At 38.8% G+C, this 27219-nt stretch overlaps 1 protein-coding gene and 1 pseudogene across 4 annotated transcripts; both read right to left on the reverse strand.

The window, feature by feature from the left end:
* Positions 1-51: 51 nt before the first annotated feature.
* On the reverse strand, positions 52-15452 carry LOC116915625. Of its 4 annotated transcripts, XM_032920748.2 has the most exons (9): positions 14396-15452; positions 12913-13328; positions 12644-12845; positions 12245-12274; positions 12143-12185; positions 11876-11997; positions 9755-9856; positions 1964-3195; positions 52-681 (listed from the first exon to the last, which is right to left on the reverse strand). In XM_032920748.2, exons 3-9 carry the CDS (start codon positions 12738-12740, stop codon positions 448-450), a joined length of 1860 nt encoding a protein of 619 aa, XP_032776639.2. In that variant the 5' UTR covers positions 12741-12845; positions 12913-13328; positions 14396-15452; the 3' UTR covers positions 52-447. The 4 variants fall into 4 exon arrangements, with proteins under 4 accessions (XP_032776639.2, XP_032776641.2, XP_032776642.2 ...); XM_032920750.2 differs by lacking the exon at positions 12644-12845 and having other exon boundaries at positions 14396-15449; XM_032920751.2 differs by lacking the exons at positions 11876-11997; positions 12143-12185; positions 12245-12274; positions 12644-12845 and having other exon boundaries at positions 14396-15447.
* Positions 15453-16858: 1406 nt separating this feature from the next.
* On the reverse strand, positions 16859-17645 carry LOC123470192 (annotated as a pseudogene).
* Between the last annotated feature and the right edge of the window lie 9574 nt (positions 17646-27219).

Consider the following 27219-nt stretch of genomic DNA (forward strand, 5'->3'; position numbering starts at 1 on the left):
TAAATATACTAAGCATAGAATTATTTGAAATCTGTCATGTTTTCACAGCGATTTAAAAATATTGGTGACTTTTATTTGAATTTACGCTTTCAATATAAACTAAACTATAGTCAACGTATTCTGACCATGAACAATTAAATGTTTCTGCACTTTATATGGGAACGGACTGTGTTTGGTTCTACATGTGCCCAAAATTTAAGCACGAAAAATATCTAGGCTGAAATGAAATATTATAAGCTTGTGACGCTTTAAGCTTATGCTTGCGTTAAAAAATTAATATAGTTTTGTGATCTTTTAAATTACAAGTAGTACAACTTAAAACAATCTATAACATGTTGCAAGAGAGACTGTTCGTAGGACCGTTCATATCTTTGGGAGCGAAGTGACTATACAGTCAACAGTGATGAACTACTTTTTTGGAAAGAAATCCCTACTAAGTCATTGATATCATGAGTTCTTCGACAAATTTTGGTGATCTTGAGAGGGCGGTGGCTGCTCAACTCCTGTAGGTTCTGCGTGACAATGAATACAATGAAGGCATATAGCACAGTGACCTATCTTATTTGCCAGTACGGATCGTAACTTCAATGCTGGTCCAAGTTTCATGTTCATGCTTGTGATTAAGTGTTCTTCGGTCAGCAAGGGAAGAGTACTGCCATCGATTGATTGGTCTTCAAATGCCTAAAATAACACGTGTAAAAAGTAAATGCATTATTACTTTTGTAGGCTAAGTTTTTTTTAACGCATTTGATGCTTTAGTAGACAAAAAATCTGTTACAATAGTGCATTTGCACTGCTGCAGATTATTCATGGTCGCGCAGTGTCAGGAATTAGTACAACTTTTTTCAAACTGAGAAAATGATGATGGTAGAACTCACATTTCAACCATCCCGCCATTGTTGTGTGTATTCCGATAAAACACTAACGAATAGATAAGACACTGTACCGCGCAAAAAAAAATATCCACGGAGATCGTCTTTTCACACAGGATCTGTTGACCTAGTGTAATTTTTCTATCTAAGCTCGAGTTTCTAAGCGCAAACTTTAGAGGGTGAAATGGTGAGAATTTCTGAAAATAATAACCTTCCCTATCACTGAAAAAGCAGTGCCAAAAGAAAGAAGTGGACTATGGAGTTTTTGATCATTTACCATACGGCTGTATCTACTAGCGAAGAAACTTCTGATTTAAACATTAAAGATGATAAACAGTAATACGTAACGTAAAACTAGTGGCGTGCAGTAGGATGAAGATTCTGGTACACGAAGGAGTAGAATATAGGACTCCATACTCTAGCCTTAAGAAAAGAATACGAGAAATAAAAAAAAAACGTTATTCAGTGCACCCCATAAATTATTCAGTTCCCATTATTTAGCAAGATTATTTCACGATACAAACCAGCTCCTGGTTGCATGTTGATACCAGATAACTAGCAGTGTTTGCGAAGGATTAATAAAATATTAACTGGCTCAAGGTTCAATTTTGACCATGTATTTAGATTAGTGGAATGTGTCAAAAACCTCCTGGTCAACCGCAGCCCTGGAAGCCCAAGGGTTTGCCACGACGCATGGACTGGAAAAGGGTAAAGAAATCTAGCTGTTATCTTTGGCGTTTCTAGGATCTTTTAACTTAGATTAAATGAATGAAAGATTATCGATGTAACAAGCCCTGCACGAGCTTTTCAAGCGAAACAGACCGGCATAATATAATTTATCTACCTGCATGCAATAGCTACATCCTGAAAAAGTCTAGCTAAAAGTTTTTTTTTTTTTTCAATTTTAAAGTAATAATGGAATACTGCTATTGTCACTCTGCATTCAAAGCTCTCTCTTTTTATGCTACCCCTCAACCTCCTTAATGAGTAGAGATATCCCAGTGAAATGAGTTTTTAAAGCGGGGAGCTTCAACTTTTGTTTGTTGGAATCAAATGTAAAAGTACTCAAAATACGGAAACAGCTTGCTTACCTGGGCATATTCAGAACAGATATCAATGCTTTTGACAAAATCCACTACGTGGCTGATTGACCACTTTTGAACTTCAACTGCGGCAGCGCTACAAGAATGAGCGGCACAACTTAAGCGACAGTTTGGCAGCAACTGCGAAGCTGCTGATTTGTTCTGAATTACTATTTTTTTTTCTCCATAAGCATTTATGGTGTCTGATGCGAAGTGTGAGGACGGTGACTTCCTGCCAATAGGAGAAAATTGTCTCCCGGGAATGTTATTTGGGTCTATAGCAGGCGACCTAGAAGAAGAAAGTTGGGAAAATCGACTACGGCCTAGTGATTCGAGTTGCGAATCCACGTATGGACGCTTTGCCATTGAAGCACTTAGATCCAATGGGATGTGAGACGCCACTGCAACCGTTTCGACTGCTGAGCGTTTTAATGAGGCGGAGCCAGTTCGAGTAGTCGCATCGTTAAAGTATGGGTCTATGCGCGGTGAACCACGAGCAGTAGCCGAACGGACAATGCTCAGCAGCGCTTGAGTTGAACTCATGTCCATGGCAGGGCCAGCATGGAAGCCAGGTGGCAGTGCTTGGCGGATACTGTTGTCTTGGCCCAATCCACTAAAAGGTAGCAATGGAATTGTAGAGAATTCCTTCTTTTCCTTCTTGCCAGTGTCTCCCAATGCAGAAGTCATTTCGTAGTGTTTACTAGCAGCAAGCCCATGAGAAGTGAACGTATTCAGTGGAAGATTGAAGAGAGGGAATGGGGGTGACTGTGAGGATCCTTCGCCGAATATCAAGTCCTTACAGGATGCACGTGAGTCTAAGATCGACATGAGGCTGTTTGTTTGCTGCGACCGGTAATCGTTGGAATTGTTGTACTTCGCTGCCAAACTACGCATGAAATCACTGTAGTTCCGAGACATTTGAAGACCTTCCGACATAAATTTGTTATTGGATGCGTTGTAGTTCCCCGGGCTAAATCGTTCCGCTGGAGAGACACACGAATTATTCGGCGTTTCTGCAGTTGAAGGTGTAGGAGGCCGGAAGGAATGGGAAATGGGGCTGCATGGTGAGGCACTCCGAGAAGAAGCCGTGCCCGTCTCCATTTCGGGGCTGAAACGTTCATGTTTTACATTTGCAGACGGAGAACTGTTGCGTACAATTTTTTTGCGACGAGCTTTATTTGATAGTGAAGCTTTTACGCCCGACGAATTAGGAGCGCCACTTTCTTTCTTTGGACGATTATCTAAAATTGCAAACGAAAATTATACATGAACGTTATTAGATGCCCAAAAAGGTAGCACTCAATCATGTTCATAACATTCATACGGTAGAACCACGCTAAAGTATTCTAAGTAATACATTATAAGAAAGTATGTACGTAGTGAGAAATACTATGTATATTATGACGCAAGTACCGATTTTAACACCGGGATTTTACTTTAATTTAGCGTGACAAGACATTGGTATTCTCTGTCTTTTATTGTTCACGTTGAAACGCGGTGAAGGCCATGTTTTGTTATTTTTTGGGAGAATGATATAGGCTAGTGTTGGTGATAGCTTTAAAAGAATGGTATAACATGTTAAACAAGGTGGTATTTTAGAATAAGTTTTTGCTTATTCATTTTCTTGACTGCACAAATAAATTTTACTTTACGTGAATGTGGCTTGAGGTGATAGCTGGAGTAGAAAACCCTACCCTCATACGTAATCGTACAGTAGTTACAGACTGGAAAGTTTAGGTTTTAGTAGCTTTTTAAGTTATGGTTTTTGATAAAATATTTCTTTTAAAACTCTTCGTGTTTCTCTATGATCTGCAAAAGCCGCTAAAATTCCCCAAAACGTCAAATGTTAGTCATTCCGATATCCCGCAGTATGCGGACCCCACGAGACTCCGTAACCCTTTGAATATTCAACAGCAGTTGCAAACTTGCAATAGCCGAATGAATGTTTTATTTTACTAAATGCTTGACACTTCATGGGCTCTACCGAGTTTCCCTCCAGCCACCATGGCAGACAACCAATACCAATTTTTGGAAAGTTAGATTGGAAATCTAATTCAAAAGTGCTTTTGACTGCAGTTTCAAAGGTCCACTCAAAAATTTAGAAAAGTGTAGCATAAAAGTTTAACGAAAGTAAGCTTTTAAGAACAGATCAAAAAGTAGCAGACGCAACGAATGGAAGTAACAAGCAGCATTACTCGGAGGTAACAGTATAGAAATACATTTTCTAATTAGGTTTTTTGGTTAACCTCTTTTTCCAAATGGGAAACTGTACAAAAAAAACAGAAAAACAACACAAAATACGCCCTAAACTAGTCAACTAAACAAGATTGCATTATCAAGTTGTGCACTACAACAGTGCAAAGGAAATATTAAGATGTAGAAATCTTTTCAGTTTCAGTTGACAGCAAATTGAAACCCACGGAAAGGAGAAGGGAACTTACTGTAACACCATTTGGGCCATATGACAGGACCGTCTGCATCTAGAGTGGCCATTTCGTTAGAAAGCTTGAGGGTATAGTGGCCCGCAATTGGGAGTCGATCACCAAAAACTAACCTCAATGGGCAACACTGGAGTATTTGTGCGGTTAACTTCGTCCGAAATGATGGGTATACGAATGACTGGACACCGCTGCCAACGCACCAAGAACAGAATAGTTCTCAAGGATTCTCGTCGCTAACTTTCGTCAAGGTCCAGTTGATGTCCGGTTTCTCTCGACTTTCGAGTCGAATTCTCCCTTAGCATTAGTCTTGTTCTTCAAGCAAGCCTCCTCAATGTGAAGAACTCGCGACACCCAAACAACGTAAATGGACGCACTGATGAGCTTTTCTTACTTGACTGACCATGCGGAAAGTCGTGACTGCAATCAACGAAGCACGGAATATTTATCCTGCTTCTCTCCTTCAGGCTGTACCAGTGTGGTTCAATGCCAGTGCTACTGGTTGAGTTGACACGCTCTAAAAGGCCCACAAAGACGAAAAAATGGGACGATTGTTTCGGTAGTTGACCATATGGCTTAGAAATGATGGCAATTCCCTCTGCTTTTTCAATAGTAGTTAACCGCGTGATTGCGAGTCTGGTACTGAAGACAAAAAATCTGCCCAGTATTCGAAGGTGAAGAAGAAAACGAGCACGAACACCAAGACCGTGGGCACTGAGGATGGATGGAAGCGAGGCGGGTAGCGAGGGGAGGTCGTTAAGAAAGATTCCCTTCTTTTTGTAGAACTCTTACCACAACTGAAAATAACACCCTACCTATAAGGTGGTTGGTGCTCAACTACATTCAACCAGATTCCGATATCAAGAAACAACCCCATTCACCACTTAAACAATGAATAGACCAGTGGATTTTGCTTCAGGCTACTAGATATACTAATGCTGCATGGATAAGCATCGTAGTAACTAGTAAGCTACTGACACGTGCCCGTGTTTTACTATACATTTGCACAATAAATAAGCTGCATATTTATGAGCTTATTTTGCTTATTTTTTACCAGTTTCAATTTCTATTGTTTGTAGATTTGTAGAAATATAGATCATGACTTCCTTTCTTGCTTGAAAAGCCCTGAACGAACCATATTGCCTCATTTTTAAGTGCAAAAAAAAAAAAAAAAAACAAAAAAATTTATAAACTCAATTATTTGCTCGTCCTAATTGGTAAAAATATTATTTTAGTCTCCAACCACTGCACAAAAATATCGCAGCGGACAGCCCATTGCGAGCCATTGCACTTGGGATGTGCTAAAAAAAGAAAAAGCGGATACAAAAAGGAGAAAAAAATTGGAAAAAATAGGGCTTCAAAAAGTAGTGATATCGAATAAAAAAGTAACTGTTTGAGACGATATTAATTCTGAACTGTCATCAGAAACCGTGAAAGAAAAAAACAACAACATTGGAACATGTAGGCCTAAATGTAAAGGCAATTTTAACTCCCAGAAACATTTTATGTTTGAAAATAGCTGCGACAATTTTATCTCGCGTAATCACACAATTTCTTTGTTGCGTTAAATTTTCGCGGGCGACTACTAAGCGACATATCTCATAATTTTATGCACCACTATTTCCAAATGTTTTAAAACCAACTGATCATCATTTCTGCCATTTTTAAATCTTGGTGTAATTTTCCATATCTTATTTAATTGCTCTTATGTTACTTGTTTTATCAATATGGATATATAGTCATGCTTCAAATTTTTAAGTTGAAATGACTTTTTGTTGTTTGGTTGACCTGTGTGAGGCATAATAGCCGTCCCTTTAGTGGGCGTGAATGCCAGCCTTTGAAATTTTTGTTTGTCCAAACCAATGATCACTTGGTGCCAATGTCGTTAATATATTTTTGTTTACTATGTATATCGTAAATATTCTGTTAAGTGAAAATTATCACCTTTTGGGGAAAATGTGACTAAGTCTACTCATGTGGAACCAAACCTCCGAAAAATGGGAAGAAAAATGAAAAAAAATGGGAAAAAAGTGAAATTACCAGTTGAAAATTTTTTCGGCACCCATAATCTTCGCTTTTTATGTTTTAATTCTCTGACGGTTTACCCAAAAGCTTATCGAACATCGATTTTTACAAATATTGGTTCCTTTCAAAGTGTTTTGATGTACCCCCCCTCCACTAGGCTATATACATGCCACTTTTTTAGGTAAGAGAAGTTCTCCAATGTTTTATTCGCGTTTGGTTTTTCCCCGTTTACGAAACAAAAAACACGCTGACGAAGGGCAGTTTGCTCTCGTATAATATTCGCTTGGGTCCCGTTATAATTGTCAATACTGAGTTATTGTTTTTACGTTTTTTTTTTTACATCATAGCAATGGCGAACATGCAAAGTCGAATAGAATAATAATGACCGGTCTTTTATTTTTTCACAAAACTTTATATACCAAAACGATCGGGTCGTAAAGTCATGGACCAGGTTACTGATTTCGCGTTTCGTGAATGCCCTCCCTTGGCTACTTGGAATACCGAAAATTCTGTGACAGGATTGATTTGAAGCAAGTGTCACCTTCATGGTAGTTTAATGAAGGTTCATTTTGGCTTTTTAATATGATTTTCGTGGCATTTTGAGACGATGTGCTTCGTTAATTTTACAAGCACGGCATATTCTACAGCTTTCCATGGTAAGATAAAGACCATAGACGCCGGTCAGAAGTTGAAACGTCAACCTCGATATTTAACCTCGTTTCCTGTCTGTATGTGATGCACGGCGTTTTCTGTTTGCCTGAAACATGTGCAACAGTGCAAAGGTTAAACAAATTTACTGTTTTTTGTTTTTTTTTCCTTTGCAAAAATTTATAGAAGCGCTCGTATGAGCCGTCAAACTCTACCGAAACACCATTCAATGAAGTGTAGGACTACAGCCAGCATGTTACCAGCCTTTCCACATTCAAAGTGACATCCGTTTTTAACGGAACAAGAGCCGAGTCGGAAAGGTAGTTGTCCAACCTTTCAAATGAGAACAAAACACCGAGCAGTAAATAACTCGTATGCTAAAATGTCACGGACGCTAGAATCGTGGCTTAACCTAGAGTACCGAAATGATTCTTTCAAAAATTTAGATTCTCTTAAACAGTCTCAGTTCTAGTATCTGATCAGTCTCAGTTCTAGTCTCTGATTCACGGATTCTTTGTGATTCTTCAACATCATTGGAACTTTTCATTTGTCAGAATATTTGGATTTTACTAAATTATTAAGAATTCAGCCTCTTTCAGGGATGCGAGCCAAGCTTACATTTTAAAATGTTTCTAGAAAATTCTTTATTATAGAAGTTCCGGATTAAAAATTGAACTATGTGACCCCTTGGCGTCCCAAACGGTACCTCTTCCTTAGGTTTAGAGGAAGTGGATGTAGAGGGGATGAATTTTAAAAGAATGTTAGCGGGAAAACGTGAGAGGGGATTGGCAAATTTCGGAAATAAACTAAAATGATATTTTTTCTCAATTGGGGTTAGAATTTTTTTATGTTAAGTAAATCTTTATTGAAAAATAGCGAGGAAAAAAAGCGGACATGCAATCAAAAAGCATTATAGCAGCAAGCATATGTACAAAGAACATTGTCTTTAAGCAAATCTCCGTAAGATGTTTAAATAAAGCGATGAATTGCATCGTCACCTAGGCGTTGATTATTTATGATGGGCAAAATTTTACTTCTTTGGGGGCAAATTCTATTTAATTTGATGAAACTTTGTTCTACTTTTGGCCAACAATGCAACGCAGAAGTTATGTACAGAAGTTAAAAAAAAAACTTTCAATTATTTTCGTCTTTAATTCTAAAAAATGTTTCTGATTCTAATATTAACAGAGTATACAATTAATCTGTTATTTGCTTCTTATTGCCCTTTTTTTAAATACCCAACACAAAAGTGAATGATTCTTGATAAACTGTTGGTTCTAGCGAAAATTGAATGATAATGTGCGATTCTTTGACTTTTCCATCAAAGAGTCATGGACAAGCGGGCATGATTCTCGCAACATTCCCACCCCCTGCAAAATACTGTCTTGCAAACCATTAAGAAGCCAACCCACCGTTTGACAGGGCTGTTAATAGCACTTCAAATAGCCTGCCATACGGAACTGAATTTGAATGTTTCGATTTTTCCCACTAGAGAAAAGAAAAATTGTAGAAAGGTTTGTCGGTTTAGTCGTGGGAGTTCCTCTGCGTTCATTCGCACACTTAATGATCGTGAGTCGTTGTTCAGAATAAACGCAAGAACACACAAAAAAAGTAAACAAATAAAAAAAATTAAGTATAATATAAAAAAGGGGGTGGAGGGAGGGAAAAGAAAAATGGGAACAGTAGAAGATTTGTGTTCATAAAGGTAGGTTTATCGAAAATTTGTATGTCAGGAAAAAAAGCAATATATAAAAAAGAAGGAAAAACGAAGAGAAGTGGCCTAGTTGGAAGGGGAAACGGCAGTCATAACTCCACGAAAAAGGCAGCGGAAGTGGCCGAGTACTCCACAGCTGAGACTAACCGCCTAATTAGCCGGCCATTCTATCTCCTCAAACAGGAATAGCCTTGAGTATAGCCTAACGCCTGCTAGCCTATTGGCTACTGTTTGAATATACGTGTAATTTCTTTTCCACAAGTTTCCCATTCAGCTTTGTGCCCTCCCCCACCCCCTTTCTCTTTCAAGTAACGCACCTAATTCTGTCTTTTTTTTTCAACTTTTTTTTTTGTCTTTCTATGCCTTACAAATAAGAGCCATTTCCTCTTACCCGAGAGTAGGGTGGAGGAAAGAGCGGTGGGCGACAAGAGGATGCACTAGCAACTAAGAATCCAAGCAGGAAAACAAAATAGGAGGGGGAAGAGGAGGTGGGGTGAGAAATGGAGGTGGTTTTGCCCAATTTTTTGGGAAAAAGGAAGTTGGCCGAACGAACCTCGCTCAGTGACTGACCCTTCACGATCGTACTTTTCTGTAATGACTGGCTTCCGTTTCCCTGTCGTAGGTAGGCGTCTATGAAAGTCGTCCACCCGCGCCGGAAAGGAAACGATCCGCCATCTTATCTCATGAGCCAATCAGCGGCATATCCTCTCTTTATAGGTAAGGTAAGTCAAGGTGAATGTCATGCTCGTCTCGGGCTACTAGTTTACCATACATTTTTTTATCGTCAATAGCTACGTATAGCCTTAGCCTATTTTTCTCTGCCAACTTGGACCGGCCATAAATTAAACTATATCTATCGACACACGTGCGGAGAAAAAAAAATACAGAAGGCTTGAAAACGAAAGAAAAGAAAAAAACCAAAATAAAATATAAAAAAAGAGAGAGGAAAAACAAATAGAGTATTTGGGTTCAAACCATTTGCTGATGCCTGTATGATTTGGCGTTCCATTGACGCACTCGACGAAGACATAGCGCCATCAGTTCTTCCTAAAGACGATGAAATATCGCGATGTTTACCTGTAATAGAAAATCAACCCATTAAATTTTTTTTCCTCATTTTTACATCATATTATATTTTCTCTTATCAAACAAGAAATCTTGTTCAATTCGGCAAGCTACTGGAGATAGTGAGAGTCGATTCAACTTAACAATAGTTACATTTCGCTGTTTATAGTATTCGTGAGAACGAATAACGAAGTTGTAATTTCAAAGGCATACAATTTTGTGACGTCTCAAGAATACATTACGAATGGTATAAAAACTTTAGGAAGTTCATTGTATTGCACGTTTTAGAAGGAAAAATATTTAGGAATATTTAGGATTATACTATTTTGGAAGTCGAATGTAACATACTGTAGGTACAGTAAGAATGAACTGAATTGTAAACCTTCCTAAAATAAACGCTCCATCGATTGAAGTCGTATTGCATTACCGAGGTCCAAAAGATACAATTTACTTGATAGTGCGTGTGGTAATTAAACAAACCATTCTCTTAAAATATGAATTAGATACTTGGATAAAAAGTCAAATCGGATATTCAAATGAGTCAACAAGAAAAAAAGTACAGTAGATGGTTAGAGAACTAAATGCCTGCAATTCCAGCTGAATAATAATTGCAACACCCTGGTTATAATGTTAAAAAATGGCAGCAAGGGACAAATGTCAACAGGTGGTGAAAGAGCCATGGCCAAGCCTTATATGAAAGAACGCGGAATCTAGGAAAGAAAAGTGACTAATTTCTAACTAGAAATTGAGAAAAGTGATAAGACTGTTGATATAACAGCGTTCGTGATTGAGGCTATATGGCCGTAAGCCAAAAAGATACGCCTTTTTAAAAATTCATCAGTACCCCAGTGTCGTCTCAAGGTATACTTATTAGGATTCAAAACACTAATTTTCTAACGAACTGACTTTCACTGTCATTACATTTCACCAATATCATGCATTTTTAAACAGTGTGAATTTTTTTAGCCTTCTGGTTCGGGAGGCTGGGCTATGTGGATATCACATAAATGAAATATGTTGAAAGGGCGAAAAACAGTATTTTTTATTGTAGTTTAGTAAACCATTACTAATAGCGAAGTGTAGAAAATCTTTTTTTTTCTTATTGATTTTTCGCTTTTCATTAGGACAAAAGAACCGGATAAAAAAACGGCCGTTTTTGCTAAACATTATACGTTTACCAGTGGTGCGCCATTAATATGAAATATTTTCAAGCATAATATCAAACAGTGATTACTCAATGAATATCGAAAGGACTGGTTTTGTTCATAGAACATGCATTTTTTTGGCAATTGTGATATTTTCAATAAACTGAATAGAGATTAGCACGGTTTCCTGTATTATAGGCTATCAAGTCAGCGTGCTGTAGGCCTAAACTAAGTTTTGAACCTAAGATTCAGCATGATGGTTGCTATAGCCTTAGACTTAAACAATTGGTAAGAAGGTTAGCCAGAATGAGAAAAAGCCTAGCAAGACCTAAGAAGCTTATTAGTCAGTGTTGTTGCAACAGCAGTCACAGACCTCTAGAGATCACGTCGGACACTTTGAATGCGGACTGACGGCTATGGCTGCATTCAGACTGAAATCGCTTAGTGGTCATCGGACGAGGAGACGAATAACGTTTTACCAAAGGCATTTCGCTCTGTCTAGTACGATAAGCCGGAAGCTTTCAATATTTTTGGACTTTTAGTAGAGAAATACTCCAAACATATTTATTTCCTTGCAAGTCGTACTACTTTAAGGTGAAATCGCTCACTCCTAAGGCACCTTTATTCGCAAAATCTTGCTGTGGATAGTCGTATGACGAAGAATAATTGGGGTAAATCGAATTCACTTCTGAAAATACCAATCGTACGAAGCATCATTTGCCAGTGATCTTATTACTTCCATCATTCTTCTATTGGAATTTGTTTCTATTGAACGCTTTCACAAGTCAAAATATTGCTTTTCGAATACCAAACGCTGGGCAGCATCTTGTGCGGCGGTAGGTGCGATCAAAAAATAAACTAACAAAAGAATGTATAAAGAAATGACCTTTTATCCTTTTTTCAGAATTGACGGCATCGCCAAAAGTAGAAGTGGTTCTACTACTGAGCAACTGGTCTATAATTGTTGTCAAGCGGCCTTCACGTTTGCGTTCCGATTCTGCGATATACCTGTTTGAGTTGAGAAATTACTTTAGTATGTTTGACTAGAACTGCAAAATTAGCCACGTGGCATTCCCAGTATGGGACGAAACCTTGACGTATCTGACGACCATAATTTGCAGTATGAATGTCTTTCGAAAATTTTTTTATTTACCCTATGTCTCCCGCTGAAAGGGCATCCATGTCTCCGGATCGTCCTGCGTAATCCAAAATAAGTTTTGATTTCTCGCTATCGCGCTCCACGCCTACTGGTTACCTGCACTGATCGGTCTCGAATTTTTCCCATCTTAAAAAAAGCATAAAAAATAGCTTTCAGACTGATACAAGACTTAGGTAACAAAATTATAGGTCTATTTAGAATTTCTGAGCGAGAATATAATTGACTACGTATTCGTGGACGAATGCCAGACTTTTTCTTTACTTTCCCTTCTTTTTTTTTTTTTTTCATTTTTACGTATTGTATTTTTGGTCTTAAACGCACGAAATGAGACTTGTTTGCCAAATAAACAAATGAAACAGAATGGGCTATTAATGGCGCTCCACCACCTTTTCTGGGTTTTCCTTGATAACGAAATTTGAACTCTCTGAATTAACTGAAGCTTGAAAGATGTTAAAATCAATGTGGCAAAGGGATAGAGCTTGAACATTTATTTACCGTTTTCAGCTAAAAGGATTTTAGTAAAATGAAAACTTCGAAGCCCAAAAGGTAGAAAAAAGGATTCAACTCTCCCTCTTCCGTTCCCCTGAGACATGAACTCTCTTCCTTCTATGTTGAACTATCATCTAAGACCACTGCACCATTCCATTTCCTATTACAAATTGCACCATTCGATTGCTCTCGATAAATCGTCCATTAGCTACGTTGTATCGAAAAAAAAAGTAAGATAAACTGGATAAACAGCAAGACAAACAAAATGAACTCACCAACGTGTGGCCCTAGACATTGAGAACATGAGTGATGGGGCCAAATGAAGACGATCGGTGTTACACAGTATTTCACAGTTTTTTCAATACGTTGAAATAAAGAACGAATGTTCGCCTTATTGAAGAGACAACAAGTTTAAACAACCGTGTTCTCCTTAAGGGAAGACAATGCCACGCAGCAAGTTTCTTGCAACCTTCTCACTCACGGGAATTGAGGGGAAAAGACCAGGGTTGTCTAGTTCCGCTGCCCAAAGACCAGCGAACCAATGACCGCAATTCGGAAACTTGAGGTAGTGGTGACCATCAGCCGTGACCGAGGAGCAGTTCTCACGACGTGCAATTGAATAACAGGGTAGGGCTAGATAAGCATGCTTCTGTATGCGAGTGAAACTTCTTAAACAGAAAGTGGAGTAGGACTAACAAATGGGAAACATATAGAATGAAACTAGCAGAAATCTAAATTGATGACCAATTAGTATACCATTGGCTCATTACTATTACTATAGGGGGGGGGGGGGTTGGGGGGGGGGGGGGAAAATAAAAAAAAATAATTAAAAAAAAAAAAAAGAAAAAGATTATAAAAAAAAAAAAAAAAAAAAAAAATTTTTTTTAAAAAAAAAAAAAAAAAAAAAAAAAAAAAAAAAAAAAAAAAAAAAAAAAAAAAAAAAAAAAAAAAATTTAAAAAAAAAAAAAAAAAAAATTTTTTTTTTTTAAAAAAAAAATTTTTTTTTTTTTATAAAAAAAATAAAAAAAAAAAAAAAAAAAAAAAAAAAAAAAAAAAAAAAAAAAAAAAAAAAAAAAAAAAAAAAAAAAAATTAAAAAAAAAAAAAAAAAAAAAAAAAAAAAAAAAAAAAAAAAAAGGAAGAAAAAAAAAAAAAAAAAAGAAAAAAAAGGAAAAAAAATAAAAAAAAAAAAAAAAAAAAAAAAAAAAAAAAAAAAATAAAAAAAAAAAAAAAAAAAATAAAAAAAAAATTATATAAAAAAAAAAATAAAAAAAAAAAAAAAAAAAAAAAAAAAAAAAAATTTAAAATTTTTAAAATTAAATTAATTAAAAAATTAAAAATAAAAAAAAATAAAAAAAATAATATTTTATTTTTTTTTTTTTATAAAATAAAAAAAAAATTAAAAAAAAAAAAAAAAAAAAAAAAAAAAAAAAAAAAAAAAAAAAAAAAAAAAAAAATTTTATTTTTTTTTATTTTAAAAAAAAAAAAAAAAAAAAAAAAAAAAAAAAAAAAAAAAAAAAAAAAAAAAAAAAAAAAAAAAAAAAAAAAAAACAACACCAAAAAAAAACAAATAATTTTTTAAATTTTAAAAATAAATTAATTTTTTAAAAAAAAAAAAAAAAAAAAAAAAAAAAAAAAAAAAAAAAAAAAAAAAAAAAAAAAAAAAAAATAAAAAATTATATTAAAAAAATAAAAAAAAAAAAAAAAAAAAAAAAAAAAAAAAAAAAAAAAAAAAAAAAAAAAAAAAAAAAAATACTTACGTTGTACGTCACACACGGCAGGGATTCTTCAACTACGCGTAATTCAACTATAGTTCCACTTTGGTGTGAAGCTCTTGTTGTGCTTGAATACAAAGTTTTTTGAAACGGTAATGCACACGCACCCTAAAAGAATTCTGTGTAGGAGAATAAACCTATACTCTTCTCACGTCTTGAAGGTTACAGATACTAATAAACGTTATTTCAAATCCTTACTTTTTATTGTTTGACTTATGTACTATTCTATTTATCTCATGCGCAGTATGTAAAAAAAAGAAATAAACTACCTCGAAAACCAAAAATTTTATCCGTCCGTCGTTTTATATCAAAACTGCATTGTGTTTTATTCTCAAATTATATACTCCTTAAGGAAGGAAGCGTTTTCGAAACCGGCAACCCGTAATCTGCTACAGCGAGTGAAAGATAACTACGAAGGATTTATCAACGGGAAGCTATCAAGGGAAATTACTTCGGGAAATTCTGATTCTAAATTCAAAACGTCCGTAGTCGGACGCTTTAACCCCCGCCTACCTCACTATGTGTTAATCAATGCATTTAATAGGGCTCGAACCCGATCAGCATCAGTCCGGTGTACCGCCCGACCCAACCAGAAAAAAACTGATTGGCCCAGATCAGTGTGGGTTTATTCTCTAGCGATGCGTTGACGTCCAGTGCACCGGGGCTTAGATTAGACGCTTCACCAGAAGTAAGATTGTTTATATATTAAGTTCTGTCAGACACACGGAAACTCTTACTGTCACAAGCTAGAAATTCCGTATTGTAACGCACACAATTGTAACGCACGAGGGGACAGTGACACTCACGTTGATTGGACTACTAACACGAATCGTTCACCGGGTCGCTGGCTGAATCGACACTACAGCCGGGCGGCAGGTTCACCGTTCGCTATCAGTAGCTACAGACTAACGCTATGCTGATAGCGCCCACCACCACTACACATAACAAGAACACACGGATCGCACACTACACTAACAATCCTTTAACTACACTCACTAGACTAAGACCAAGACTAAGACTAAGTCTGCTACCCGAGTTGAGACCAAAAAAAAGAAGTCCGCTCCCTTGTCTCCGTCCCGACGTTGGAACATATCTTTTCCCAGAATACAAGGGCAAAATGGACAAATACGTTTACATGAATACGTTACATCTTACAGCCTCCACCATAAACGTTCTCTATACGTGACAGTATTTTGCAGTAGAACACTCAAATCTTGAACTACTATTGATATTTTTCCTGTTTAAGTAACTGCTGAAACGTAATGTAAAAAAAAGTACCATGAAATAATTCTAGGTGACAGCAAAGGCCAGTAAATATCAGGCTAAACCATGGACTACTATAACTTAAAGACGAGACTCTTCGACAATTCCTATGTCGGCCATGTATTTTTAAAATTTTTTTTATTGAATTTTACATTTAAAAATAATTATTGACTTACCAAATATCCCTATACTGAAAATTAACCCTTAATGTGAAATTTCTTCTTTTCTATCACAAAAAAGTGAATAAGGGTGGACCGCCGGTGCCATCTAGAGACCAAAAATCATAACTCATTGCTTTTTTACTTTCTACAATTTCGAGTTCAGTTGTCAATCAGCAAGAACTTACGATTTTTGGTTGATAGATGGCAGCATCGGCCCACCCCTTTTCCCCTCATTCAACAATTAAAATCAAATATCTCCTTAAATTATACGTTTCATAAAGAAAAAATTATGTAGTTAGAATCGCCTTTTAAAGCTGCATTTAAAGATGTATCATCGCTGATCCTGCCGTAACGTTGGCTCCAGCAGGCGTTTGCGGAGTCGGAATGTTGACGATGGTCACAGAGGCACTCGGGACGGGGCTAGGGTTTACTTGGGTTCGGCGAGAGACGGCGTCCATGGGTTACCAAGTTAGGATTTACTGGCGTCCAAGTATTGTTCTTGAAGGTGTGGTCCTTTCCGTTAAAGTTGACGAAGTTTGCGTGCCAAAACACTCGGAATACTTCGTGAGTTCTCAACCTTCCACGCTGATGGTTTGGTTTCCGACTTTTGGTTGGGCCCTACACGGTGAGAAGACCGTTTTGAAGATGACGTTTTGTGGGGAGCATTGCAACACGAAACGGAGGCCCCCATCGCGAGTAATTACGTGTATAGTGGAAGGTCCAGATGCGAAGCTGCCAGCCAACTGTCGTACTGGGCTGTCGTTTTGGAGACGTGATAGGCCGTCTAGGCTGTTCCGTTTCTCAACTTTTTTTTCATCCTGTCGCTCTTTTGGATTAGGGTGGGATTTTGTCTTTAAAAAATATCATAAAAGTTTGAATGTGGTAAACAAATATTTAGGTCACGCGCATCGAAAAAAACACGAAAAAACGTGAATTTTTCGTGATTTTAATTCATAGAGCCAGTTATCTGGAGTATATTTTATTGCTCTCTTTACATATGTTAGATAACTGTATTATCTACATGCTCTTCTTTTTTTAACCTAATCGGACCAAAATAAAATCACACGCAGACGGAAAGAAATTTTTATTGCTTCATTTTGAATTCAAACATCTTTTAAGCTGATCTTTTTGAAGGACCGAAAAGGATTCCGGTGATCTTCAATAACTTGAAATAAATATTTCCTGATCCTTAACATTAACAACCACGTATTTGAAATCCGAAATTAGTTTAGAGCTCTTTCAGCACAGTCTTTGACAACCTCAAATGAGCGCACAATTACTTCAATTTTCTTGTACCCTGACATTTTCTCCCAATTTTCTACCTCTGTATGCATCCAGTCAAAATTCTCTTCCGTTAACTTTAGTGAGATAAATAGCAACCAGCTGCGAGAACCAACGAAATTGAGCAGTTGATCAGGATAGGTAATAATCCAATTAAACCGGAGAGAAGGGAATTTCGGTTTTCCTAGAGCAAACGTCTGTGGACGCGTGAAAGATAACAGCTTCACTGCAATACCTTTTCTTAATACTGGATCAAATTTTCTATCAAATATGGATAGCACTACAACTTCCTCTGTAAAGTACCATAGATGTTTCAAAACATACTCAATCCTAACCTTGGCTGCAGCAGGATTTTCTTCTTTGTACAGATGCATCATTTACCAATAGTTCAAGTCGAGAGCTGGTGAAATCGAGGACAATCGAGACTTAAGAAATGCTGCACTGTGAAACAACGCGATAAAAGTTGCCATTTCTTTTACGCCTCTTCTTTCTTAATCGGTCATCTCAAACTGTTCAGAAAGAAGTTGCATCTTTAAAAAATAAATTGAGTAGCCCATAAATCGTGCATGATGATGTGCACCTAAAGAAGACATTTGTATGATTAATAACATGTGTTCAACTTGAATGCGTTTAACAGTTATACCAGGTTTACTGAAGCTGAATGGAAAAACTGCGCCTTCCAAAAAAAGAACAGTCAACTCAAGTAGTTCGCGTTAGTCAGACCGAGGGAATGTGTCGCTTTCGAGACAATTGCTAGCCCATTCTAATACTTCATTTCCAATTGATGTAAGTTCACTACTAACTTCCCAGTCAAATAGAGTGAGATGATGAAAAGATAAAAAAACAAACAATGGATTGTTATAATACGATTTTCTTTTCAAAATGAAACCAGTGAACGTACCGCTTAGTCCTGATTCAGATCCGGCCATTCTTTTGAAATCTCACGAATTAAGATTCTGAAGGACTATTGCGTTTTCCGATTATACAATCTGATACATGTTTCACATGTATTTCATACATATGGTGTCGACAGGCAAACCAGAAAACTGCTCGCCCCAGAGACCGTTCAATGGCAGTCGCGCATCCTTTAATTCTACCAGTATTACTTGATGTGGTGTCGAAGACTAATCCAACTACTTTGTCAATAACTTCCCAGTTCGCAAGTAAACTCATGACAGCATGGTGTTGCGCTGCGCCGGTAGAACTTGAAATTACGGGAATGCCCAGCAACTTTGGATTTTCCAGCTCTGGCTTTCCGCTCACTAAAATAGCAACTCGATCGCCGACCTTTCCCGTTAAATACCTTTGTTTGGAAAATATTTTTAGGACAAAAACAAAATATGAATGAGAATATTAATTTACCGAATGAGTTTTGAGTCCCAATGTATAAGAAGAAATGGTGGTGGAATCCACTTTTCTCTAATTTCATCCAATATTTGTTGACGCATTTGCCGTCTTTGGCGGTGTACTGTGGTCAGCGATAGAGATATGTCATTAACATTTCCACCACCAGCATTTACAACTGCATACTGTATAATCAAATGGTCTCGTAAGGTTATATTCCTACCCTGTGCAACTTGCGCGGTTACGGTGGTTAAATTTTTAGCAGAAATTTCGATTGTGATTGATTCCGGTCTTGGAGTTCGACGAGGTTCGTAATCATCGTCTTCACTCGAACCACACTTAGATATGTCTTCACTGCTGAGGTATGAGAATTCTTCTTCTTGGTTTTCATTTGATCTTGCTGCTGAAGGATTTCTGTTTACTCGGAGATCTCATCGTTTGCTTTTTTTATTTTGTCTCTTTTGTTCCTGTTGATCGACTATCTCCATGAATTCAACTTGCGGATGTTGCCTTTGGCCAATCAAAAATGACAAATCTTCTTTCCAGTGCCGCTTTCGAGTCGCCCTTAGTCTGTTTTCCACGTCAGAAGGTGATACAGTACCCACCTAAAGTATCCGGACACCCGAGACAACCTTATGGGAAAACGCTGTTTTTGCTTTGTTCCCCCGGCTATAGTTTTCATTCAATGCGAATGAAAATTTTTTGCCAGGTTCTCTAGGGAAGTGTAAATTATACTAATTTTTTTAAGATTTTTTTGTTTACGGGAAAGGTTGGTTTTTGTCCAAGGCAAAAGTATCCGGACAGCCGAGAGGGCTATATGTAACTGAGGCTACTTTAAAAGGCTCGTGTTACTAAAGGGAATGGGCTAGGGAAACGGAAACGGTCTTAAAAAAAAGATCTGCGTTACCTCCTACACACATGAAAATATTTATGCTGTAGGATTTTTTTTTCAATTTGAAACCTACCCTTAAACTTATTTCCGTAACACCACTCATTTTTCGGCATCAAACACGGTTGCCAGTTTACGATAATTATTAATTTTCCGCCTTTTTTTTCACTACCCTAGAGAACCTGGCAGAAAATTTTCATTCGCATTGAATGAAAACTATAGCCGGGGGAACAAAGCAAAAACAGCGTTTTCCCATAAGGTTCTCTCGGGTGTCCGGATACTTTAGGTGGGTACTGTATATCAAGTAAAGAATCTACTCGTTTTTGAAATTCTTCAATAAGGTTTTTGCTATGTGGACTTTCTCTACGAGAAACGGGAATTTTCTTTAGCGAAAGCCAGGCATCGTGAGTATTCATCAGAGCTTTCAAGATATTTTTGTCGTTTTTGATTGGAATTGCTGCTTTGCCCCATATTTCTTTCAGTTCGAAAATGATCACATTAAAAATGTCTTTTACTGGGGTTAGACTATCAGGTAATTGAATGGATAAAAACCTTTTCATAACAGCTCTTTGTAGTGGTAGTCGAGAACCAAGAGATAAGCTCGTATCACTTGATTTACCGATTAACCAATCTTTTTTTAAATCTTTGCTGCGCTGTCTTCGCGTTTCTATTATGAATTGTTAACAAAACACTGTTCTTAAATACTTTAATTGCCAAATCAATGAGTGATAGATTAGACTGCTTCTGTATCTCTAGCAGTCTACTGTCTGCCATAGAAAAAAAGCGTAACTAATAATGTTTAAACGTAAAAAAGCGGTGCAAGTTATACAAATACCGCCTGCGCGTGATTTTATTTTGGTGCAATTAGGTTAAAAAAATAGAGTATGTAGATAATACAGTTATCTAACATGTGTGAAGAGAGCAATAAAATATACTCCAGATATTTGGCTCTATGAATTAAAATCACGAAAAATTCACGTTTTTTCGTGTTTTTTTCGATGCGCGTGATCTAAATATTTTTTTACCAGATTCAAACTTTTAGGATATTTTATAAAGAAAAAATCCCACCCCAATCCAAAATAGCAATCCGATAAAAAAAAGTTGAAAAACGGAACAGACTAAGGCTGCCTTGTGAATTTCGCATTGCAGGTTGCGGATCTCTCGAGTAAAGTGGTTAGAAATGTCCATCGCAAAATCCCTGATGTATTTGGTGTGGCGGTCGTATTCAATTTCGGACCGTGTTAGCATTGATAGTGCCAAATCTACGGTTGCGTCCATTTGATTAGACTTCATATCGTGGTGTTCTATCTCTTTGGGAGTCTCTCGAACCGCGATGACGACCTTATCCATACCTGAAACCGAGTGGAATGGGGATCGGCTTACGTTTTCGCAGACGGAGCTATTTTCCATTAAATGGATGAAGTGCAGCTGTGTTGCTGGATTTCGTATACGAAAAATAATGGCGTTATCCGTGGAGTACTTCTCGTAATTTCCCTTTTCAATGTTTCTTATCTCATATGGCTTTGACTCCTCCCAGAAATCTTCCCATACGAGAGTACCAGATTGTGTTTAGAGGAGCCGCTGGGTGCTCCTAGAATATCACTGAGGGGGGAGGGGGGCTAATGGTGCAGTTCGGGCACTCTGTCTGTAGTGTAACCTCCTCGAGGGGGTAGTTGATCATCTTTTCTCTGGTGGTCTGGAGCCAGGTTCTCTCAACGAAAGGGTAACCTTCTAGGGTAAAGGTATTAGGGCCAATGATGTCCATGGACTTGCCACGACAATGTCGTGAATCCCTCATCCTGCGGTACATAATCTCGTCGATTTCGATGGGTTTAAGGCTATGTGAAACTTGGTTCCATTGCAAGTCTTTATAGGCTGTGCTTGTCACTTCCCTCATAGTGCACGTATGTCCAGCGAAACGTTTGATTTCCGGAAGAGTGGAATAGATGGTATACGTAATGGGGGTCAGCGGTGTAGAGGCGGCTTGATAAGCACACTCTCCTTCGTCAATTTTTAGAAAACCTAGGCTCGCCGCGTTGTCACAGTTGCAGACAGTGGTGTTGAACGCCACCGAGGGAGCAAGAAAGGAGAGTACCAGTAGGGACGTCACAAATAGTCTAAGCAGACAAATATACAAGGTGGATTTGAGAAACTAACTTCACATTATATTTTTCTACTCTACGTAACCTAATGACGCCGGGTGTTAGACTCGCGACCGATACAGTGTGCACAGGAAAGGAAGAATACGGAAACTGGCAAAACAAGGAAAGGGTTTCTTGCGTTCATGCGCACGCGTGTCGTGCTATTCTGGTTTATAGGCAACTGCTCAAAATTTAAGCTAAACAAAGTTTGGGGGGGGGCTGGGTGGTTGGAGATCTACCACTACTAGTGAAGGATATGGGATCAATCTAAATGGCGTGGGGGTCTAAGAGCATTCCACGCTAGGAGACTGGGGTGACGCTCGGGGCGGGGCACTTCTACGGTGGGGCTGGATCTGCTGACTCTGCGTTGGGTTCGGCCCATGGCATGGGTTTTCAGATTCCCCATTCGCGGAGGCTGGAGGCTCTGCGTGCAGATGTATTAGATCGAAATCGTTTCTTCTGGGACGTTCTTCGTTCGTCGGGGTGGAGAGTTCGTGAGTAAAGTTGGACGGCGTATTCTCATTGTGGTTGTCCTTGAATTCGACACAGGGTTCTTCTTTCCAGATCATTGATTCATGGAGTGATTTGATCCGGTTTACATGGACTAGCTGGGTCTGTTTGCCGGCGCACTCTTGAATTTCCACGGTGGGGTTGTCGTTTACTTTTACGATGCGGAACGGCCCCACTAATCGTGGAATAAGTTTCTTACTAGTGACATGGGTGTTCTTACGTCGATAAGCACCTTGTCACCCACTCTGAACTCCTGTTGTCGAGTGCGTTTATGGTATTGCGCACTCTGTTGTTCCCTTGCCAGGGCTAGGTTGTCCTTTACTATAAAGGAGGTTTTGTGCAAGCGTTGCACGATTTGACTCTTGTAGTCCGAAGAGGTGATGATGCTCGTGGATGGGGCGAGTGGAAACTGATCGATAGGTTTCGTTGGATCGCGGTTGTGGTTTAAGAAGTACGGTGTCTCCGAGATGGAGGAATGTACAGAATCCCTATAGGCAAAAGCTACCGGCCCTAGCATTTCCTCCCACTTCGGAAATCCCTGATCCATATATTTCCGTAGCATCTCTTTTACCGTTTTATTGATTACGTCTGTGAAGCCATTGGTTTTTGGATGGTGGGCTGTAGTTTTTAACTGCTTAATTTGCAGTTTTTTACACAGGGAGGAGAAGAGTTCCGATGTGAAGTTTGAGCCTCGATCAGTAACGATAGCTTTTGAGGGTCCATGATACAGAATAACTTTGTCTATTAAGGCTTGGCTTCTCGTCAAGGCTGTCTGGTCTGGTAGGGCAATATTTTCTACCCATTTGGTGAAATAGTGAGTAATGACGAGGATACGGTTGTTTCCCTGCAGAGAGTGGGGTTGAATGGGCCCCAGTAAATCTAGCCTGAGTAGCTCTAATGGTTTCAATGGTAGATCTAGTGGGTTTAAGAAAGCTCGGAGATTCGATCGTCGCTGAAGAGCGGAGGGTTTGCAAGCAAGACAATACACCTTGACGTCGGGAAGCATCGTCGGCCAGTAGTATTTGTCCCGTAAACGTAGGACAGTCCTCTGATAGGCTCAGTGGCCGGAGAGTGGGGAGTCGTGATACTCCTGTATCAGGGATTTTATTAGGCTAACTAGGACTATTACTTGTGTTAAGGCAAAACGTCGCCTCTTCTTGATTGTTGGTTCGTTTTGGATGACCAGCAAATTTTGCTGGTCCTTTGGATATCGAATACAAGTTTATTTCCTTCGCCCAGATCCGAGTACTGTTTTCTTCACTAAGAGTGCCGTTCTCCAGATAGTCTCTTATGTCGCTGCAGACGGGATCCTTCTTTTGTTCGCGGATCATGGTGTCTTCTGCCCTCGAGGCAGCTTTCACTGATTGGATCGGGATTCGTTACAGGAAATCGGCGTTCTCATGAACGTTGCCGAGACGGTACTTGATGGAATACTTGAAATTTGCCAACATGATTCACCATCTTCCTAGTCTTCCGGTTTCGTCTTTGAACGTTTGCAACCAGTGGAGCAGCTGGTGGTGGCTGACGATGGCGAATGGCTCGTCTTGAAGATAGTGGTGGAAACGTTTTATTCCGAAGATCCCCGCTGCAGCCTCCTTTTCGATGGTGGAGTACTTTACTTCGGCTTTGTAAAGGTGTCTGCTGGCGTAAGCGATGGGTTGGTCCTTCTCATCGTGCTTCTGGGATAAGACCGCACCTAACCCATAGTCGCTATCATCGGTATAAATAAGGAATTATTTCGAGAAGTCTGGATACTCGAGTATAGGTTCCGACGTAAGGAATTGTCTGAGGAACTCGAAAGCTTCTTCTTCTGCCGCCCAATGATATCTTGTCGTTGGTTTTGCTTCTGTTTGTCATAACAGGGTGTGGGCAATGGTAGAAAACCTCTTGATAAACCGACGGTAATAGGACGCGAATCCTAAGAAGGACTGCAACTCTTTTACGGTCCTGGGTTTTGATTAGTTTGCTAAGGCGTCGACTTTGTTTGGATCTGGTGCTACGACTTCTGCAGAGATAATGTGCCCTAGATAATGCACCGATTTTGTTAGGAATTTGCATTTTAAGAGCTTTACCCTGAGGTTAGCCTTATCTAACAGCTCGAAAATTTTGTTTTGGTTCTTCATATGGTCTTCGTTAATCTTGGAGAAGACGATGATGTCGTCCAGGTAGACCAAACAGGTCTTGCCAATTTCTTTTTGCAGGATGAAATTCATGAACCTTTGAAAGGTTCCTGGAGCATTAGTGAGGCCGAATGCAAGGTTCTTCCACGATGAAGGTGGTTTTTCTTTTGACGATTCTTCCATTTCTATCTGCCAATTATCGGACACTAAATCTAAGGTGGAAAAGCAAGGTTGACCGTGCAGCAGGTCTAGCACGTCAACGATTCGGGGTAAGGGAAAGGAATCTTTCTTCGTGGCCGCATTCAATTTTCGATAATCTATACACAGTTGGTAACCCCCTGTTTTCTTCTTTACTAGGACGATTGCGGCAGCCCAAGGGGAAAGTGAGGGGTGGATGATGTTGTCGGCTAGGAGCTCCTCGATGATCTTCTTCGAGACTCCCTTCTGATGTAGAGATGCCTCATCAAGCCTCTGTCGGATAGGGCCCAGTCTCTGGGTGTCTATGACGTGTTTAACTAACCCTGTGTTGCCCAAGTCACTGGTTTTAAAAGCGAATACGTGTTGGTTTGCCAAGAGCAGGTTGTTCGCAACCTGCCGCCCTTGACTTCTTCTGCAACGTCGGGGTGGAGGTTGGTGTGTTGGCTGGAGCAGGATGCCACGTGAGTACGTGGTTTAAAAGAAACATGTCCCAGTGTAGTGTAGCGAGGAAGGTCGATGGTACGGTTGGTTTCGTTGACAAAAGCGATTTGGAATACCCTTTACCTGGTTTCTAAGAGACGTAAGGGTCTACCCGGAGCCCGGGGATAGTCGGGAGTCTTTGAAAAAGTAACAGGTAGTGTCGAGAGATAGCTTAACAACACTATTCTCGCTCTCCGTCAAACATGCAGATGATGGAGGTATTTTTATTCTACCGGCCACCATCATGATCGGTTCGTCTACGTTTTGGAGTTGATCAGACTCCCTCACTCGGGAGACGCGACGCTCACGATCGTCGATTCCACGATCCGCTGTGATCTTATCTCGGTTGAGTGGATAAGGGACAGCTGAAACTCGGGTTTCTTGGTTGGATGGCGGTTGGTGGTTGGGTATTTAACCATTGAGGGTTTTGTTGTTGACTCGTCGTCGGCTGTGGGTTTACTGGGGATGAAGCTGAAAAACCCGGGGGGGGGGGGCAATAATTTGAGAAGGTTGTCCAGATGAGGTGAACGGGTTTGTGGAAGTTGTTTAAGCGGGGGATGCATTGTAGCCCACTGCAAAACCGATAATACGGTGACTTCTTCTCAGGTAAAAAAGTACTAGATTGCACTACAATAAAATTATAATGTAGCCAAGTTAACTATCATTTTACTGTAGTGAACACAGTAAAATAAAAGTAACGCCAAGTGGGCGTATTTTTTTCTTTGTTTCAATATCAGTATTAGTAACACACACTACTGTTTCACTAGTGACCAATACACGTTTACTTGGACACACTTTGTTTTCAGTAGTGTTCACAGTATATTTACTGACAGAAACTGCTGTTTTACTACAGTAATTGCTGTTTCACTACATTGGGCATTAGTGCCACTATATTCTTACTGAGATTCACATTGTTTTTACTGATTGCCACTGTACTTCTACTTTATATATTTTTATGCACGTATTTTTCGTGGATATGCTTCACTCCAGTGTATCGTATTTGAAAAAAAACGAGTATTTTAAAAATACAAATACTATATTTTGAAATACTCGTCCTTCAAAATACATTTTTTCTTCCAAAACCTCAAATACCAAATAAAATAAAATACAAATACAAATACAAAATACTTTTTTCCTTTATGGAGCAGTTGGACATCTTACGTTGCGCATTCTCCGCAAATGCGAAAATCAAATTTGTGTCCAATCTGTGGTACGCTGTCTACAGCGTCTTATGGGAAAACCAACCATTTCACTTTTTAAATATTGTTTTCTTCTCTATAACTATGTTTTACCTCACTGTTGTACCTAACAGTGGATTCGCTATTCATTTGGTGATAATTCATTTGGTGATAACCAAATTTTTCCCTCCATCTCCTTTTAAGTCTAATTTATTTGTAGTTAATTTTTGTTTAAGAGTTCTTTTTTGTGATCGACCCGGCTAGCAGAAGAACCCGAATTCTTTAGCTAGCTGGTGTATTGTTGTTCACTCTATAAACGTCAAACTTGTAAGTTTAACAAGATGAAGTGTTGCGTACGAAACTGTGAAAAGAATCACAAGGATGGAGTTAAATTTTTAAGTTTTCCTAAAAACCTCCCACGCTTTCCTTCGCAAATTCTGGAGTTGTTGTACTTCGTTTGAACAGTGAATTTTCTTTTTAGGAAAACTTAAAAATTTAACTCCATCCTTGTGATTCTTTTCACAGTTTCGGGTTTTTTCAAAGAATTCGGGTTCTTCTGCTAGCCGGGTCGATCACAAAAAAGGACTCTTAAACAAAAATTAACTACAAATAAATTAGACTTAAAAGGAGATGGAGGGAAAAATTTGGTTATCACCAAATGAATAGCGAATCCACTGTTAGGTACAACAATGAGGTAAAACATAGTTATAGAGAAGAAAACAATATTTTTAAAGTGAAATGGTTGGTTTTCCCATAAGACGCTGTAGACAGCGTACCACAGATTGGTAGGGCTCGGCCCCGATCACATTCTAATCGGGGACACCGCTAAGCTTCCCCGATTAAAAGGAATCGGGGAAGTTCGGTGCGGGGATTTCTTTTTTCGGTGCGGAACGGTGATATAATCGGTTCTGCACCGATAGCACCGCTACAGCCATAGGGGGTTAGTCTTACCAGTGACCTTGAGTTCTGATAGGCCAACGAGAATCACGTGACTTGGGTAACATTTTTTTCTTGTTGGCCGTAGGCAACTGCCAATTTAGATCACTATTCATTGATAATCGGGGAAGGCACCAATCACCGATATCACCGCACCGAGCACCGAAATCTCTTCCTTGATTAAGATTATCCCCGCACCGGATCGACTAAAAAACTCCCCGATTAGCGCGGGGCCGAGCGCTACAGATTGGACACAAATTTGATTTTCGCATTTGCGGAGAATGCGCAACGTAGGATGTCCAACTGCT

This window comes from Daphnia magna, linkage group LG2, assembly GCF_020631705.1.
Source record: "Daphnia magna isolate NIES linkage group LG2, ASM2063170v1.1, whole genome shotgun sequence".
Classification (NCBI taxonomy): domain Eukaryota; kingdom Metazoa; phylum Arthropoda; class Branchiopoda; order Diplostraca; family Daphniidae; genus Daphnia; species Daphnia magna.

Coding starts and splice junctions, on each gene's coding strand:
- LOC116915625 (XM_032920748.2), bottom strand. CDS start 12,740: ATGTCTCAGGGGAACGGAAGAGGGAGAGTTGAATCCTTTTTTCTACCT. Junction 12,275..12,643: donor AATCCTTTTAGCTGAAAACG/GTAAATAAATGT, acceptor GCTTTTTTTAAG/ATGGGAAAAATTCGAGACCG. Junction 682..1,963: donor TCTGTTCTGAATATGCCCAG/GTAAGCAAGCTG, acceptor GTGTTATTTTAG/GCATTTGAAGACCAATCAAT.